Source organism: Rhinolophus sinicus, linkage group LG03 (assembly GCF_036562045.2).
Source record: "Rhinolophus sinicus isolate RSC01 linkage group LG03, ASM3656204v1, whole genome shotgun sequence".
Classification (NCBI taxonomy): Eukaryota; Metazoa; Chordata; class Mammalia; order Chiroptera; family Rhinolophidae; genus Rhinolophus; species Rhinolophus sinicus.
Window position 1 is genome coordinate 112,092,500 of NC_133753.1, and position 17,066 is coordinate 112,109,565.

Consider the following 17,066-nt stretch of genomic DNA (forward strand, 5'->3'; position numbering starts at 1 on the left):
TCTGGCCTGAAGGATCCTATCTCGGAAATGGTTGGTTATTTCCAACTTTGGAAACTTTAACCATCAGTGTAACTTTCTTTTGTGCTAAAGTCCTCCACAGGCATTTTCACTTGGCTACCCTGAAATAGGTGACTTTGAGAGGGAAGAGAGGAGCTTACCAGCCAGCCAGGAGGGCAAGAGCATTCCCCAGTGACGTGATGACATACTCCTCCATTTTGGCAGGGGCATCTCTGCTCACACTGCGGGCCGTGCTTGCCAGGGGGACAAAGATCCTCACAGCTGAGGGATTAATGTGTGACAAAGGACACCATTATTTATCCAACCACACAACCCTTAGGTTCACAGACACAACCGCACCCAGGGCCCTAAAATAAACAAGTTTTCTCTGTTCAGTAGTGTTCACTTCATTAACATCAAGAGCATTAGTCATATTGGCTGGAAGGGTCTTGAAGGGGTCACCTAGTTCTTCCCTTTGTTTGGGGGTATTTTCTAATGAAACCATTTCAATTTGAGGAGTGTGCGTCCTATCCAAGAGCACCAAGGATGACTCTGGTTGGACAAACACTCCTTGGTGACAGGAGCTTTCCATGTAACTTTTATAAAGCCTATGTGCCACACTTGAAGTCCACTGTTAGTTGTGCCTTTGTTCTAAAGTCAAAGAAGACTGAAATGCTTGCATACCACCACCGGCTTTGTGCATGTATTTTTCTTTTTTTAATTTATTGGAGTGACAATTATTAGTGAAATTACATAGATTTCAGGTGTACAATTCTGTATTACATCACCTATAAATACCATTGTGTGTTCACCACCCAGAGTCAGTTCTCCTTCCATCACCATATATTTGATCCCCCTTACCCTCATCTCCCACCCCCCACCCCCCTTATTTTTCATAATCAATTTTCAGCATTCTCTTCTTCAGACTGACCAGTCTCCATTCTTTCAACCCCCTGCCCTTCCCATATTGTGTGAACAAATCTTCTTCTCTAAGCCTTTAATTGTCGGTTTTTTGCTCTATTGTGAAATTGCTCCAAGTTTCCCAAAACCCTATTCAATCGGGGTCTTGATAAAAACCGATAAAAATAATATTAACAATTAAATAGCTTGAGTTGATCATCCATTCTTTTGAAAATCAGGGCTTTCTAGGCTAATGCAATCTTTTTTCTTTAGCTCTACTTTACAGCCGTACCACTGCCAGCAGGAAATATTTACATAATCAGCCAGATTTTTCCCCCCAAGTTTTAGTTGTGTGATTTACAAGTGTAATTTTCTCAGTAAGGACTTAAAATTTTTCTGTCTCCTACTTTTCTGGCAAATTCTTCCTCTCATTCTGTTTGCTAATTCAGACGCTCCTTGACTTAACATGGTGGTATGTCCTGATAAACCCATCATAAATTGAAAACATCACAAGTTCAAAATGCATTTAATATACCTAACCTACCGAATATCATAGCTTAGCCTAGCCCACTTTAAACATGCTCAGAATACTTCTATTAGCTTACAGTTGGGCAACAACCATCTAATACAATGAATACGCTGTAGAGTATCGGATATTTGCCCTCATGATCACGTGGCTTATTGGAAGATATGACTTACAGCCTCTGCCCAGAATCATGAGTACCATACCACATATCGCTAGTCCAGCTAAGATTAAAACTGGAAAAATTTGAAGTATAGTGTCTACTGAATGTGCATCATTTTAATACCTTTGTAAAATTGAAAACTAGTGAATTGAACCATTGTAAGCTGGGGACCATCTGTACAAACAAACCGAAGAACGCCCTTCCCACAAAATAAAGTAGTGCAGGTGAAGTAGTTGCTTTGACACACTAAATAACCCAGTTAACCTTTTATCATGGACTATTTCCAACATCGTCCCCCTGTCCTCTTTGATAAGGCACTGAAGCCACCCAGATGTATCCAGCTAATTAATTTGCAACACAGAGCAAAACAACGTGGACCATTAACTGCCAGCTAGAATAAAATGAATGCGATTGTGGGAGAATCAAAGCAGAACTTCAAACCTGCCCCAACAACTCCAAAATACTGCCGTCAGTACAACATCCTGGTCCTCTCTATCTTTGCCCTGCTGGAAGCAAAGCATGGAACCTGGCCCTTAGACTCTGGCTGGACTCAGATGTTCAAGGGTCCAACCACAGGAGCACCCAGTGGCGATCCCTGCTGAGCTCTGCATCTGTGCCTGGACTCCCGCCCTCTCAGTAACTCCAGGCAGCAACAAAAACGGAAGCACAGGAGTATGATGGTGGCAGCAGCATGACTACAGCAGTTGAGTGAGCTCTAACATGCTGCTTAGCAGGATGTCACTTACAAGGCTCCAGTGTATCCCGGTGGGCAGCGGCATTCCCCTGTGACGTGATCGCAGGTGGCACCGTTCTGGCACTGGCATCTCTGGTGGCAGTCATTACCGTAGGTGCCCTGCTCACAGCGGTCCTCGCAGCGCCAGCCCCGGAAGCCTGCAGCGCAGTGGCAAGCCCCCGTGATGGGGTTGCACAGGGCCCTGTTTTTGCACTGGCACCGGCTGCTGCAGTGAGGTCCCCAGTGATCCCCATCACAGGCTGAGGTTGGGGAAAGAAAACAGTGGAAGACATCAGAGTATGGGTGTGGGTAACGACAAGCTCTTCAGAACTAGCTTTCCTCTCCCTCGGGGAGGAGCCCGATGACCCCTTCATCGCCACTCGTTAGCTGGGCATCAGGGCTCCAGCACCAACCCAGGGCCATGCTTCACACACTGGTGCTCACACACTAAGTGAGCCATGTCCTATCACGCCACTGCGTAAGCATAGCTACATCCTCCAACCCCGTGCCTTTGCTCAGCCTGTTCCCTGCTCCTGGAGTGCTGCGTTGGATGTGGCTAGGGTAATGGCTAGGGGAGAGTATACGTGGTTGTGGGGGGAGGGGAGGCAGGCTAGGCAGATGGAAATGGCCAGCTCATGCAGGGGCTTTTACGAACACTAAGGAGTTTGGATTGCATCTTGTGGATCAGGGATTGGTAGTGAAACTATTTTACGCAATGAGGAACAATGCAGATTTGCCTCCTAGTAAGGTCAGCTGGCTACGGTGTGAGGAAAGGACAGAAGGAGCTGACCAGGAGAGGCAGGAACACCGGGCAAGAAGAATGGCAGGAGATCAGGAGATCGGTGAGGGAGCCTGACCCCAGGCAGTAATCACGAGGAGCAAGATGGGACCCACAGGCAGCGCTACTGACCCTGCTACAGGTCTGGGCCGAGCTCTCTCAAAGGCAACGGCAGATCTGCTTTCAAGGTATCAATCAAAATATGTGTAACTGGGAGATAACCGGAAAAAGCAGGGAAAAAAATGATTAAAATGTTTAAATTCACTGACTTATTTTTAAAATAAGACAAACCTGCAACCAGAAATGGACAGAAAATAATGAAATAATATGCCCATGAAACCTGGTAAGATAAAGGCAGGAAACAGCAATTGAAAGATAGGTTTAAAAGTGCTATTCTGAAGAAAAGAAAGAGTGGCTGCAATTCGAGTCAATGAGTAGGAAAAGTAGAGCAGGGAAGGAAAAACACCCTCAATCTCGAACGTTCTAAAAATTGTACAGAGTGATGATAAGCAAAACCTACTCTTAATATGCATTGCCTAGCCAGCCATGCATTTATTTATTAATTAGATGCTATCAAATCACTAGGGAAAATGCACCCTGCCTAGAGTTCTAAGGATAAATTGCTTTTATGATAAAAAAAAGTGTCATTTCCTTAAAATGTTGTAACTTCAATAGATCTGGAATAAATTACTGAAAAAAAAAGAAAAACTAGGCACACAGCAAGCAACTCATTACACGTGCAGGATTCACCTTCCAATATGCGAACCTACCTTTCATTTCATAATATCCAAGGTTTAAATGAATAATTCTGTTTTTAATCAGTATGGCTTTGGTCTCATTAGTACTTTAATAAACACACTTTTATGCAATTAAAACAATGAGAGAATTATTGAACCTAAAGCAGATCAAGAAAGCAATTAACTAAGAACTCAGAATCTTCTTTTATAAAATAAGATTAGGTGGTAGATCCAAGATGAGATTTAGGCCTAATTGTTAGTCATATGAGTTGTTTCTTTATTGCCTGTGGATATGGATAAAGAAAATTTTCAATTGCAACTCTTTCAATCTAGGATGTATTCTTTAAAAAAAGAAAAATTGTCCTAGTATGTTCCTTTACATCCTCTCAGCTATCCCAGCTAGAGAAAGATCTATTCAATTTTTAAGGTCCACCAAAATAAATTACATAGTCCATTGTAACTTGGTTCATCAATCCTAAGAGTAAGGAAAACTCTTCATTCCACCTAAGTCAAATCCATTATCCTATAATTTGCTCCTTTTTTCTCCTGTTCTCTTCACTGTATAGTTGACCCAGTTCATCCCTGTTCTATATATTATAAATGATCTTATTCCTGAAATGTGAATGCATCCTTGACCATGCTCTCTGCTAGACTAAATACTACAGCCCCAATACCTTTACTCACCTTTAAAAAGTTATTCAATTTCTTTGCTAAACTCTTTCCAAAGTTTCCATATCCCTCTTAACTTCTAGGAGCCTTAGATATTAAACTAAATATCCAGTTTTTCCTTACGTAGAATGGACAATTAATTGATACAAAAAACAACTATAGCTATTAAGATTATCTTGATAAGGATATCAAGATCATGGATATCAAAAGGATTTTAAAAAATTATGATGAGTTCTTCTTTCCCCACGGTGACACTGTAATACGAATGGGCTAGAACACATACATTTTACAGAATGTGTTTGTCAACCACAGAAGAGTGGTAGGAAAAGGTAATGAGGGGACAGAACTGGTCTCTCCTCTTCTCCATGGCCCATTTCCACATCCCATTCAACAACTTCTCTCCCAGCAGAACAGTCAGGCAGAAACCACTTCTATTTTCTTAGGATTCGATTAAAAAACAAAATGAAAACCCTTAATATAGCTCATGATAGAAGCAAGTTTACAGCAGAAATTGATAACTATCAGCATCAAAGAAAGGGTTTCAGGCTTTTAAAGAAATATTATCATGCCGACATGGATAATTTCCTGGCTATATCTAAGCACTGTGGTATGCTTTGAAGTGACAGCTTGTCCCCTTGGGTCTGTATTTCCCTAAAAGGCCACTGGTACATGGGCCTCACAAGTATTCACTGAGTACCAACACAGGCTATGCTGGGGGGGAAAAATCCACATACAGAAACTTACAGACAAATAGGAAGAAAGTAGAATAAGTTGGGCACAGAAGCCTGGCTTGAATTTAGACATCACTGTGACTTCCTTTCCTGTTTTCCTTTGTCATATTTAACTACTTCAACACATCCATTTTTAAATGTGTCCCAGTGAGTTGCATAGTTTATCGCATAAAAGCCAACTTTCTGCCCTGGTTACTACAAATGCAAGGGTAAGTTGACTGTCTAAACAAGAGGCAGAATTTGTTCTTCATGTTTAGTGCCAAGCTTAACCAATTACCCTGAATTCAAGTGCTGTATTAGCACAGACAGTTTGGAGAGAGTCTGAACTCAAATCATCCGATCTCTTTTATTTAACACCTTACTCTAATCTCAAGGGGTAAGTGTTTCACTCCTCAAGAAAAAATGGCTGGGTTGGTTACTCCCACTGCCCAGTTAGAAAAAATGTAGTTAACATGGAAATAGCTTGAATATCCTAATGGGGAAAGGTAAATGAATACAATTTTGTTTCAGATTAAACTGTTAAAAACCCAAATGCGAATAAGGCAGTGATGACTCATTTTCAGCTTCTGGTTTCAGCTCTTACTGTGCTAACAGCTAGAAAGAGGCTATCAGATGCAATGTGCCCAGATCCCTGCAGATGTGTCAGGAGACAGCTTAATGAGGGTCTTAAGCAGCAGGGACAATTGCTCTATTAAGCTCTCATAGTAAGTTCGAAATAAAAGGAATCTTATACTACCAAGTAATATCAGAAGTAATAGTCCATGTTACAACCGTTAGTGACAACTGGCAGAGCACTGGATCCTCTCAAGATTACGGATTCACCATGGAGCTCTCATGGCTATAACTTCCAATGATGCTGATAACCACAGTTTACATTCATGGGCTGAGTACTGAAATTCACTCCATTGATAACTCCTACCTACCTGCTATATTGGCCTAGAATTCAAAGAAGAGCAAAAGAGTTCCTGCTTCTAGAAGTTTGCAGTTTAGTGACAGAGACATCAAGTGACTAGGCAATAAAACACCTCTGATAAGCAGTATGGTGAGGACATGGACTAGGTACGATGGAAAATGCAGAAATGACACTTAATCATTGTTGGTGAGTCGGGAAAGGTTTCCCAGCTAAAATGACGTCTAAGCTGAGACTTAAAGGCCATATTTACGTAAAGGATAGAGGATTTATACATACAAAGAGGAGGGACTGGAAGAGGAGGGAGGTTGTAGGAGGTATTACATTCAGAGAGAATGATACACGCAATTACCAAAATATTTTAAACAGCAAATGTTCATGAATTCCTGATTGGGCTTCTACCCTATTGTATCACGGCCATTATCATTCCCCTTAGCCACATGCACAACAAGAAGTAAGTATAGAAATAAGGGGAGATAGAGAGATATTAGATATGTCCTCTCCCTCCATCTGTCCTCCCCATTCTTCTAAGCTCAGCCCAGAAACCTCTGTCCTTCAGATACATTTCTCAGACCCAATCTGAGATGGTCTCTGAAAATGGCATTACATACAGAGGGTGCCAAAAGAATGTATACACATTTTCAGAAAGGAAACAACTGTATTAAAACTGTAATACAAATGAATGACGCTACTATTCATTTGATTAACGCCATCTTTTGAGTGAATGTCATACTCCACATTGCTACCATAATTCAATTCAATTTTGAAAAGTAATACATAAATAACATCTCTTAAAACATGAACGTTTTTTTGGCACCCCTGGTATATTCCATGACTCCCACTCATATCTCTTAAATGAAACTGAATTTCATAGGTGTTAAGACTCACTGACACCCTTTCTTGATCTTAGCAGTGGTCCACAGAAGGTTTCATACAACCAGTCACCTGGTTGACAATGACGGTTAGAAGCATTCTGATTTCAGGGATATCGGACTGTGAAAAGCTGTGCCTCATGAGTCACAAAGTAAGATAATAGTGATGAGAGTGATGATAAGCTCTCCTTTTTCATGAAAACCAACACTCTGAGGCATTACTATGGGATAGCAGATTATCACTAATCTCTCCATTTTAGAGATTAGTCTGGAAAACTGTATCCAAAGCCCTTTATTCATAAATTCCTCTTTGGGAATTTTTCCAAAATAAATAAATGTATGTGTAATGACAATGACAATTCATAATAGTTAACTAACTAATAATACTTAGAGCACGCCCATAGCCACTGTTCTAAGCACTAAAAATAGATGAACTCTCACAGTAGCCCTCTGAAGTATTGCTATCTTTATTTTATAGATGCAGAAACCATGATCCAGGTTACATGCTTAAAGTTACTCAGATAGTAAGCAGTGAGGCACAAGACCTCTTGTCTTCAGAGTCTGCATTCTAAACCACTACATTTTACTCCCCGCAAAGCTATAAGGGTGTTTATCCCAGCACTGTTTATAATAACAAAAAAATTGAAAACCTAATTTTCTAGTAATAGAGGACTGACGGAAATAATTTTGGTATAATCATAATGGAATACTATGCATCGATTAAAAGTAGTATTATAGAAGAATATTTAATGAACTTCAAAGATATTAGCAATATCATAATTGTAAAAAATAGGTTAAAAAAAGATATGTACCATGTGATCCAATTTTAGCAATGTATTAGAATGAACCAGATAAAATTGTCATTAATTAAGGTCAAAAATGGCCAAATATCAGCAATTATATATGGTTGAACCTAATATCTGGGGAAGGAGGGAAAAGAAAGAGAATGAGAAAGAAAGAGATAGAGAGACAGATATTGAAAAGCTCTACAGTCAAATGGTACCATTGGGTACCTTTGGATCTTAAGAGTATATGTGATTTTTCTTTTATTCATTTGGATTAATTACGTTTTCTAAATATTATACAATGAACATGTATCCTTTTGTCACTAAGAGAAAGGCACAAAACTGTGTTTTAAATGGTTTGATCTGCTGAGCATTTATGTTGGACCAGGTTCTGTGCTCTGTGCTTTACGTACCTCTTTCCAGTTCTCACAGCAATTACAACAAGGTGGCGGTCATTATCACATTTAACACCCAAAGGATATTTAGGATGGGAACATTTAAGTAGAACACATGACTAGTAAGTGGTGGGTGTCATCAGTATTCAAATCCAAGACTTTCTGCACACAAGAGTCAAAGCACTTTTCAGGAGACCATTCTGCTCCTGAACTAGTGAAATTATACATTTTGGTTAACAATAATATACCACAATTATCTTTTTTGTCTAATATGATCTATTAAAACAGAGCAGCAAATGATCAGACCTTTCACGAGCAAGCTGATGGGGTCAGCCAATGACTCAGTATTTAGGGGCAGTGAAAATAGGAAATTACCTCAGTAGTGAGAACATAGGGTCTTTCTCAAAAAGGAAATAAATTAAGGAAATGGTCAGATCTGAAGAGCTTTTGTAAGTGGATAATGATTCTATACAAACCAAATAGCCAGAAAGCTCACTGTGAAAATAGTATTGATGTCATTAGTTTTCAGAGTACATGGACCTGAAAACTAGCCCACATATTATCTGCACATTGTTGGCGCTCAAGATATATTTGGGGGAATGAATGAAAGTGACTGTGAATTCAGGGCACTATAACTAACTTTCACAAGCAGACAAACATGTAAAACCATCATAACAATTCTAGGTACATTCTCATCTCCTAACCCACTTCAAATCCTCAGTCCAATTTTCCATGCAAAGGATGGGGAGAGAGAGAAGGGGTTCTGAGACAGTATGAGTTTCAAACATGAGTCAGCTTTCAGCAGCTATTTTATTTAAACCTCACAACAACACCCAATGAGGTAGGTATAATTATTCCAAATTTCACATGCCAAATGGTCTCAGATGATAATTTGTTCAAAGTCACTTAATGCTCAAGGGGCAAAAGCAAGTGTTGAACCCCAACCTACCAAGGTCTCCAAAGCTGTGACCTTCCCCCTCACCATACAGACCATCCTGAGTGAGTGACGCTCATCAAATACAAAACTGATATCTGTGCACATTAACTGCTTCTGCCTGCTTTCCAAAAAGTGTTCCTTTAGGTCTTGTAGGACAAAATCTCACAGATGTTTGAGAAATAATACTTGTTTGCCTAAAACGACAGTTCCCAGGTTTCAAAGTGTTAATAGCAGGTTCAGAAAAATGTTTCTGATAAGGGATGTCCCAACATGTCTGCAGCCACACATGGTATTAACAGAAATAAGGCATTAGGAAACATCTTTGAAGAAATGGAAGAGTTTAGTAAGTCTCTTGTCTTTGCGTAGATAAAGAATCAGAAAAGGAACACAGACGTAGACAGAAATGCCAACAGAGATGCTCCAGAGGAAAGAACAAGGACATGTTAATACACAGTTTCATTCAAATGACTCCATTAGAAAAAAAAAAGTAGGGGGAAGGGAAAGGATGACATCATTTTTCCCTTTGAGAAAGGAGTGATGTAGTAATGTTTACCATCAAGTTCACCTTGTTATGAAATTCATCAATCACCATCTGGCTCAAGGAGGGAGTATAATGATTTAGCGTTAGACAGACCTGGACTCCAGCCGAGCCACCACTGCTGCATAGCCATGGAACCTTGAGCAAGTCCCCGACCTTTGCTGTACTTAATTTTCTTTTTGTAAAACAGGGATGGTGGAACGTACTAATTACACAAAAAGTACTTGTTGTTATGTGTGACACAGCACAGATCTAGTCGCAGCAGTAATTTTATTCCATGGTACGCACATTGGAATAGCTACCCAGGAAAAAGAACACTCTAGAAAAACATCCTCCCACTGTATATGACACAGGAATAACAGGCCTGTTGTTGGTTTGTATTATTTGTTTGTCTTGCATGAGTCATTCATGCCAAAAAGGACAACTTGGTTCTCACAATGCGAGTTTGAAAAACAAATTGCTCAGTAACTCCATGAAACAAAAACAAGCCCTGGGATCACCCTTTCATCCCTTTTTATAAAAGCCAATTGGAAAAAGCTCAGGCCTTCAATGAAACCTAGCGTTACCTTACATTCTATTCTTAATTGCCAATTAAAAACTGGATTTAGAAATTTCTCACTTGTGTCTAGAGGTATAGGCTGGTACATGGGGCCCAGAAATGTAAAAGGAGAAACTTGGAAACAAATACATGAACTTCTTAGTAATCCTTCCCTTAGCATAAAAAAAAAAAAAAAAAAAAAAGAAATAAAGAAAAGATGGGCATAAATAAAATCTGGAGAATCTGGCCATATTAGTAGGCACCAATCCCAATGACTTAATTTTGCCTCAGGTTATCTATGCCCACAAGACCACAGAGCAGCCTTGAAACACATGTTGAAGAATAGGATGCTTTTTTAAAGCAATTGGTTCTGAATCACGGAGAACAACAAAAGTACCCAATTCTGTGTTCTTGTATTAGGTCTAAACAAACCCTAGATGAACTGAGCAGTTCAGTTTTCACTTGTTGTTTTTTGGTTTATTTTGTCTTGGTTAAATACCACTGGGATCTAAGAAGTCAAACTGTAGAACTATACAAGGTTTAAGGACTTTGTGGATACATCTCTACCACATACAGCAGGAAAATGTATTGAACCTTGGAAGTCAAGTTTATCATAGGGAAAGTGATGTCAGCTTATAATACATAACTACCCTCACCGGGGTTGCTGTTTGAAGTAACTAAGACTGGAAGTGTCCTTGACATACAAATGTCAAGTGTCTGTTCAGATATATCAGTCAGCTATACTGACTTGAAAGTATATTTTTACATGGAGTCTTGCCATGATGTTCTCCAGTGACTTTAAACATAGGAAAGTTTGTGTCTACGAGAGAAATTAATAGGGAAGAAAATTCAGCCCTTCATATTTTAATATATAGACAAAGCACACATAAGTCACTTTCAAGCAAATAACTTTACAGAGTGAGTGTCTTTTAGGAGAGACTCAAATAATTTTCTGCTGCCTCAAAGGATAAAAAAACATGGTTCTTCCTGCAACATACACCCTTTCTTCCTAAGCCTTGGTTCCCTTGGGGTCTTTTATCTCCCTGTGATTTTGTTGCCTATGCTTCAGACTAACAAGGCTATGGTGTATAATTCCCTTTGTTAACGTAGAAGAAAAGACCCTCATTCAAAATATCAAGTGCTTTAGAAAGAAAACAACTTTGTAAAGCTTCTCCATCCATGAAGAAGAACAATAAAAATGTATTTTCCAGGTCCTCTGAAAGCACTAAAACCTCACGTCCTTCACATGTCAAAAAACCTGCTGGAAAGCTGACAGAGTGCCAACTCACTGTGGACAGCCACCCCAGTGCTGTTTATATTAATATTATTCCGTGCCTGAGAGAGGACCTTGATTGTTCTGTCAAAACTGTTCTCTAACTGAATTTTCAAAGCGACATTGTCATTTTATAACTTCAGTGTATGCTTATATCAAATTACGAACCTGCAAAAAGGGCGTGAAATGTTTATTCTTTAATGTGTCCAAATATAAATGTTGATGTCTGTCTATCAGAGTGTATTGATGACCTTACTCACAGTGCAGGAAAACCTCGAGGATATAAACTGTAGGCTGTGACTAAGTAAGGGATTTGAGGGGGATTACATTTATTCGCCGAAGTCAAAAGAAAAATAAACTGAGGAGCCATCATGGGATGTCTTGCTTTATATAAAGTCTTGCCATATTTTTGTTCTTTTGCTCATTTATTCCTTCATTAAAAGTGCATTAAGCATCTTCTATGGCTAAGTTCTGTATGTTACAGCATTGACTACTTGCTCCTGCCTAAGACATAGCCTATAGCTAAGATAGCCTTATAAATTGAAAGCGACTGGCCCACAGTGAGACTTATCACAAAAGAATGTACTCAGTGTTGCAGTGTACAGGATGCTTGAAGAATACACAGGACCGCACCTTTGGGTACCGCACCTTTGGGCCGAGGAGAAAAGGGATAGTAGATGTCTTCCAGAGGAGGTGGGGCTTGAGGTGAGCATTGAAGGATAAGTAGTAAGGACCATCCCTGAGCAAGTACTTAGCATCTTCATTCTGGATGTGAGAGGCCAAAGGGCTGAGGTCTTAAATAATCTGTTTAAAATCCCACAATGAGAAAACTGCTCCTCAAACCCTCAATGCCAACTGGATGGTCTGAAAAACGTATTATCGTTTTCTTGAGGGAAAAAAATTAACTACAGAAGACTACAAGTAATACTACAGCAAAGGTCCATGAGTCCACACTTAGAATTTACTGTTATGAACATTGCATCACATTTGCTTCATTATTTAACACAAGAAATAAAACATTACAGATAAAGTCCCCTTGGTCTCTTTTCTGCCTGGTTCTCAGTTCTTTCCCTACTCCTTCCCCACAGATAACCACTATCATGATTTTAATGTGTATCCTTCTAGTTTGTGTGTAGAAACATATTGTATTATTTGTTTTATGTAAAACATATGTATCAGTGTGTAACTTGCCCTTTTCACCCAATATTATGATATTGAGACCTACTAATATTGATACATCTGCTAATAAAGTATAATACTACATAACGGATTTATAGAAATGAATGGCTGTATAGCATTCTACTGCGTTAATAGCCTCCCCCAAATTTATCTTTTATCATATTCATGGCCATTTTTAGTTTTTATTCCCAAATTTTCACTATTACAAAGATGCAAAGAATATATGGTACATGTATGCAAGGGGTTCTTTAAGGCATATAGACAAATTGTTAAAAAGTAGAAATAAAATTACTGGATTGTATGGTGTTCACAAATGAAAATTTTACTCTAGAGACAGCCAAATTTCTCTCTAAAGTTACTCTATCAATTTATTCTCATGAGAGAGGTGTATGGAAACTTCCTTTCACATCTTTGTCAACACTTGATATTGTCAGACTTCTAAACTTTTGCTAATCTGAGGGTGAAAATGACATTTTGTTTCTTTGTTATGCATTTCACTGGTTTTTGCAAAGAATCATATTCTGATAGGCTTATTAGCCAATGAGGTTTTCTTGCCTCTGAATTACTTTATTGTATCCTTCACCTATTGTAAAATTGATAGTTTTTTTCTCTTATTCATTTGTGGGAATGCTTTATATATTCTACATGCTAATCATTTGTTTTATATATTGCAAAAATCTTTTCCCAGTCTCTTGCTTCTCTTTTAACTTTGCTTATGGTATCTTCTGTCTTAAGTAAGTTTTTAACTATGATAAGGTCTAATTATTCTAAACAACTAATTTACAGCATGGGTAAATCTGATTTATGTAATACTAATTTTACAACACAAGGTTCTTTTTTTTAGTGGCTGCTTTTCTTTAATGTATGAACAAAAATTCGCACTTATAACTAATATCAAGTTCAAATCAATTTCATTAAAATTTAAACTTTCTTTGGAAGTTACTTCTACTACTCATGTGGAACAGTAGTGAGTAGTAAAACCATTAGGTTTTCACAGAATTTTTAGATGATACCATTCATTTATGGTCTAAGAGTGAGGGTCTTATAATCTCTACTATTTATTGGAATAGTCTTCATAGTGTTACTACTTTTTAACCTGTATTAGTTTAATACATGTCAAACATGATTAATGTGCTCCAGCACACAGATGCAAATGTTCAAACTTTAAAATGTCAGCTAGGTTTTTAATGAGTTAAAAGATATTTGGACCAAAGAAGGAAAAACCGTGATTTTTTTTTTTTTTTGCACTGAGGAAATTTTCAAATATTTAAAAAAATTCTTTGACACAACCACAAACAATAAGAAACCACACACAGTCATGAAAGATGTGTGTGTGTCACGTTCTGCTGTGTTGGCTCTGACTCCTGATAACCCTGTGAATGAGGGATGCCCAAAATGTCCTGTCCTCACAGCCCTGCTCAGCTCCGGTAGACTCAGCCTACGGCTTCTGTTAATCCACTGCGTATTGGGCTTCCTCTTTTCCTGCTGCCTTCCATTTTTCACAGCATTATTGTCTTTTCCAAAGAACCCTGCTTTCCCATGATGTGCCCGAAGTTGGATATCTTCAGTTTTGTCTCCAGTGATATTTATGACTTAGTTTGCTCTAGAATCACGTATTCATCTTTCTGGTACTCCACGGTATCCATAAAGCTCTCTTCCAACATAGTATTTCAAATGAATCGGACTATAAACTAAACCAAAGCACTTAATTTCAGGCAATTATTATAACAACATAACCCCAGAAGATGAGATGTACATATTTCTACAAAAATCAGGCGTTAGCCTACCCCATTTTACAGGTAAGGTAACAAGTGAGGCTACAGGACCACCTGATACATACACTATCTTTATTTCACTCTAAGCAGAACGGCCAGGGAGCACATTATTGCTGTCGGAAAATAGTTGCTATGTGATTTGAAATAACTGGCGGCCTGAATTTCTTTGTTTAATTTCTTACTGTTCACACACCATGTTGGTACAAATTAACAGCTAAGCTCTATATTGTCATACAAAATTTCCACCTTGAGAAGTAATGTGAGTGTTTAGATGGCAGATGGTTAAGCATTCTCCACTCAAATGAAGGCTGACTTTCGAAAACTTTCTTAGTCTTGGGGCCACCATTTCAGAAGTCACAACCCCATGTGAATGATAATTTTGATGCTTATACTACAACCTTTCCTCTTTTGAGGGTGAGGAGCTCCCACATCCACATCTTCCTGAGTTCATCCAGTGCCTCTTGCCTGGCTTCTACACTTTCATTACAGGGGCCAGTTTACGGGCAAGGAATCTTCGGCTAAGTTATCAAGGATGAATGAACTTACATGGCACATAGACAAGGTGAATGCTGACGCCACAGGAGCCGGAGCCCCTGAACGCCACTGAAGGAAAGACTTTAGGCCACGTCCTTTCTCTACGAGACCTTTTACCGCTTTCTCTTAACTTCTCCTGATAGTTTGCTTATCTATTTCTGTATGTGCTTCCAGTTCTTCTATTAAACTGAAAGGACTTCGAAAGAAGTGGCAGAGTCTTACTCATCTCTTGTATCTCATTTTTTATATGCATGACTGCTCCTGGAACATTTATGCCTTCATTCCGGCCTTCCGCAAATATTTACTGAGCACCTTTGTGTGTACCCAGCACTGTGTTGGACATGAGGTGAATAAATTAGCTAAACAGCAGTGAATAAACAGACAAAAATCCATGTTTTCATGGGGCTTACACGCTGGAGGGGAAGAAATAAATAAATACATACATACATACATACATACATACATACATAAATTTAAATAGTGCCATAAAAAAGTTAACAGGGAAATGTGGTAGAGAGTAATGGGGGAACACTATACATAGAGGGCAGGAAAAGCCTCTCATGCTGGGAGCACTTAGACTGAAACCAACTTGACCTAAAGAAGATCAATGTAAAGATCATGTAAAGATCCAGGGAGATGAGTCTTCCAGGCAGAGGAAATATCAAATGCAAAGGCAGCAAGAAAACTATTGGGTTCCAAGAAAGGAAGGCAGAGGCTGAGCGGTGAGATACCCAGAGCAGCAGTGGGATGACCAGAGTTCAGGGAGGTAGGGTGGGACACATCCAACAGGGATTGGTGGCTCAAGGTCAGGGCTTTCGAGTTTATTCTAACTATAAAGGGAAATACAGGGGAGTTTTGAGGAGGGGGACAGCTTGCTCTGAAATGCATTTTTACAGGTTGCTCTGGTCACACTAGAGAGAACTGATTTCAGTGGGGTCTGAGGAGATGCACCAGCAAGGAGACTATGGTGATCACCAATTAAAAGAGGATGGTGGCTTGGATTTGTGTGGCAGCAGTAGAGATAGTGAAAAAAGGTTACTTTTGTTATATGTTGAGGTTGAATCAAGAGGAACTGATAAACGGATGTGCAGGGATATTACACAAAGCAAACAAAAAAGGTTACGAAAACAATAACAAAAAAAAAATCAGTAAATGATGTGGAATGGAGTTAAATAACATGACAGCCCAGCCTTGTCTTTAGAGCTACAGCATGTGACTTCATTAGCATGAGTAACACAAATGTCATATCTCAGTATGCCAGAAGGAATATAAACCAGACACAAATTCATCTGGTAAGGACAGACATCCATGCTCAGAGGTTGGGAGTAACACACACACACACACACACACTGTACCAGGGCTGTGTGGGGAGTCTCCTGGCAAGTGACCGGGAACAGAAAGAGGCTCCTGCTGGCCTGCAGGATGAAATGAGATGTCCACAGACAGCCGCCCCACCCGTTGCCCAGTTCAAAGACTGGAGTGATACGAAGTCTGGGGGAAGCCAAGTTTGTCACGCAAGAATATGCAAGTGAGTACTGCGGCATTATCACACTGCCGGGCACAGTGCTGAGCACTAAACAGGTATTATGTCATTTAATCCTCACTAGCACATGAAGTAGATACTCTTATCCTTATTTTAAGCATCAGGAAAGTGGGACTCCGAAACAGCACAGCAAGGAAAGCAACGAGGACTACTGCGGTTCTACTCCAACATGGGGTTGGGGTGGGAGGTGGAGGAGGCTCTCTGCCCCTCCAGAGAGTAACCAGGAACGACCCAGATTTGAGATTCCTTCAGAAAGGCAAAACCAGCAGTTTCTATTTGTAACCGCTATCAAAATACTGGGGCAAGTCCATCAGGGAAATGACTTCTGGGCAGTTGTGATGAGCCATTCCGAGCTCAGTCCTTCTCACCCATCATCCGTGTCCTGCCAGGGAACCCCAGCCATCTACCCCAGCTTATTCTTGCTGCTGCATCAACCTGATTTCCAAAGTAATTCTGACAGAGCCATGGGTACGTGAATGGCTTGCACAGAGGACAAGGCTCTGAGTGACTTCTCTCCCCAGACAACATCGATCCAACTATTGTGTCCAGTCAATAG

General features: G+C 39.6%; 1 protein-coding gene across 3 annotated transcripts in view; it reads right to left on the reverse strand.

The window, feature by feature from the left end:
* Positions 1–17,066, reverse strand: part of MEGF10 (multiple EGF like domains 10) — a 155,296-nt gene that overhangs the window by 57,961 nt on the left and 80,269 nt on the right. For all 3 annotated transcript variants that reach the window (XM_074328539.1, XM_074328540.1, XM_074328541.1), the window contains exons 6-7: positions 2,330–2,576; positions 159–279 (exon numbers count right to left, since the gene is read on the reverse strand). In XM_074328539.1, coding sequence (XP_074184640.1) covers positions 159–279; positions 2,330–2,576 — 368 coding nt within the window. The remainder of the gene's footprint in view (positions 1–158; positions 280–2,329; positions 2,577–17,066) is intronic.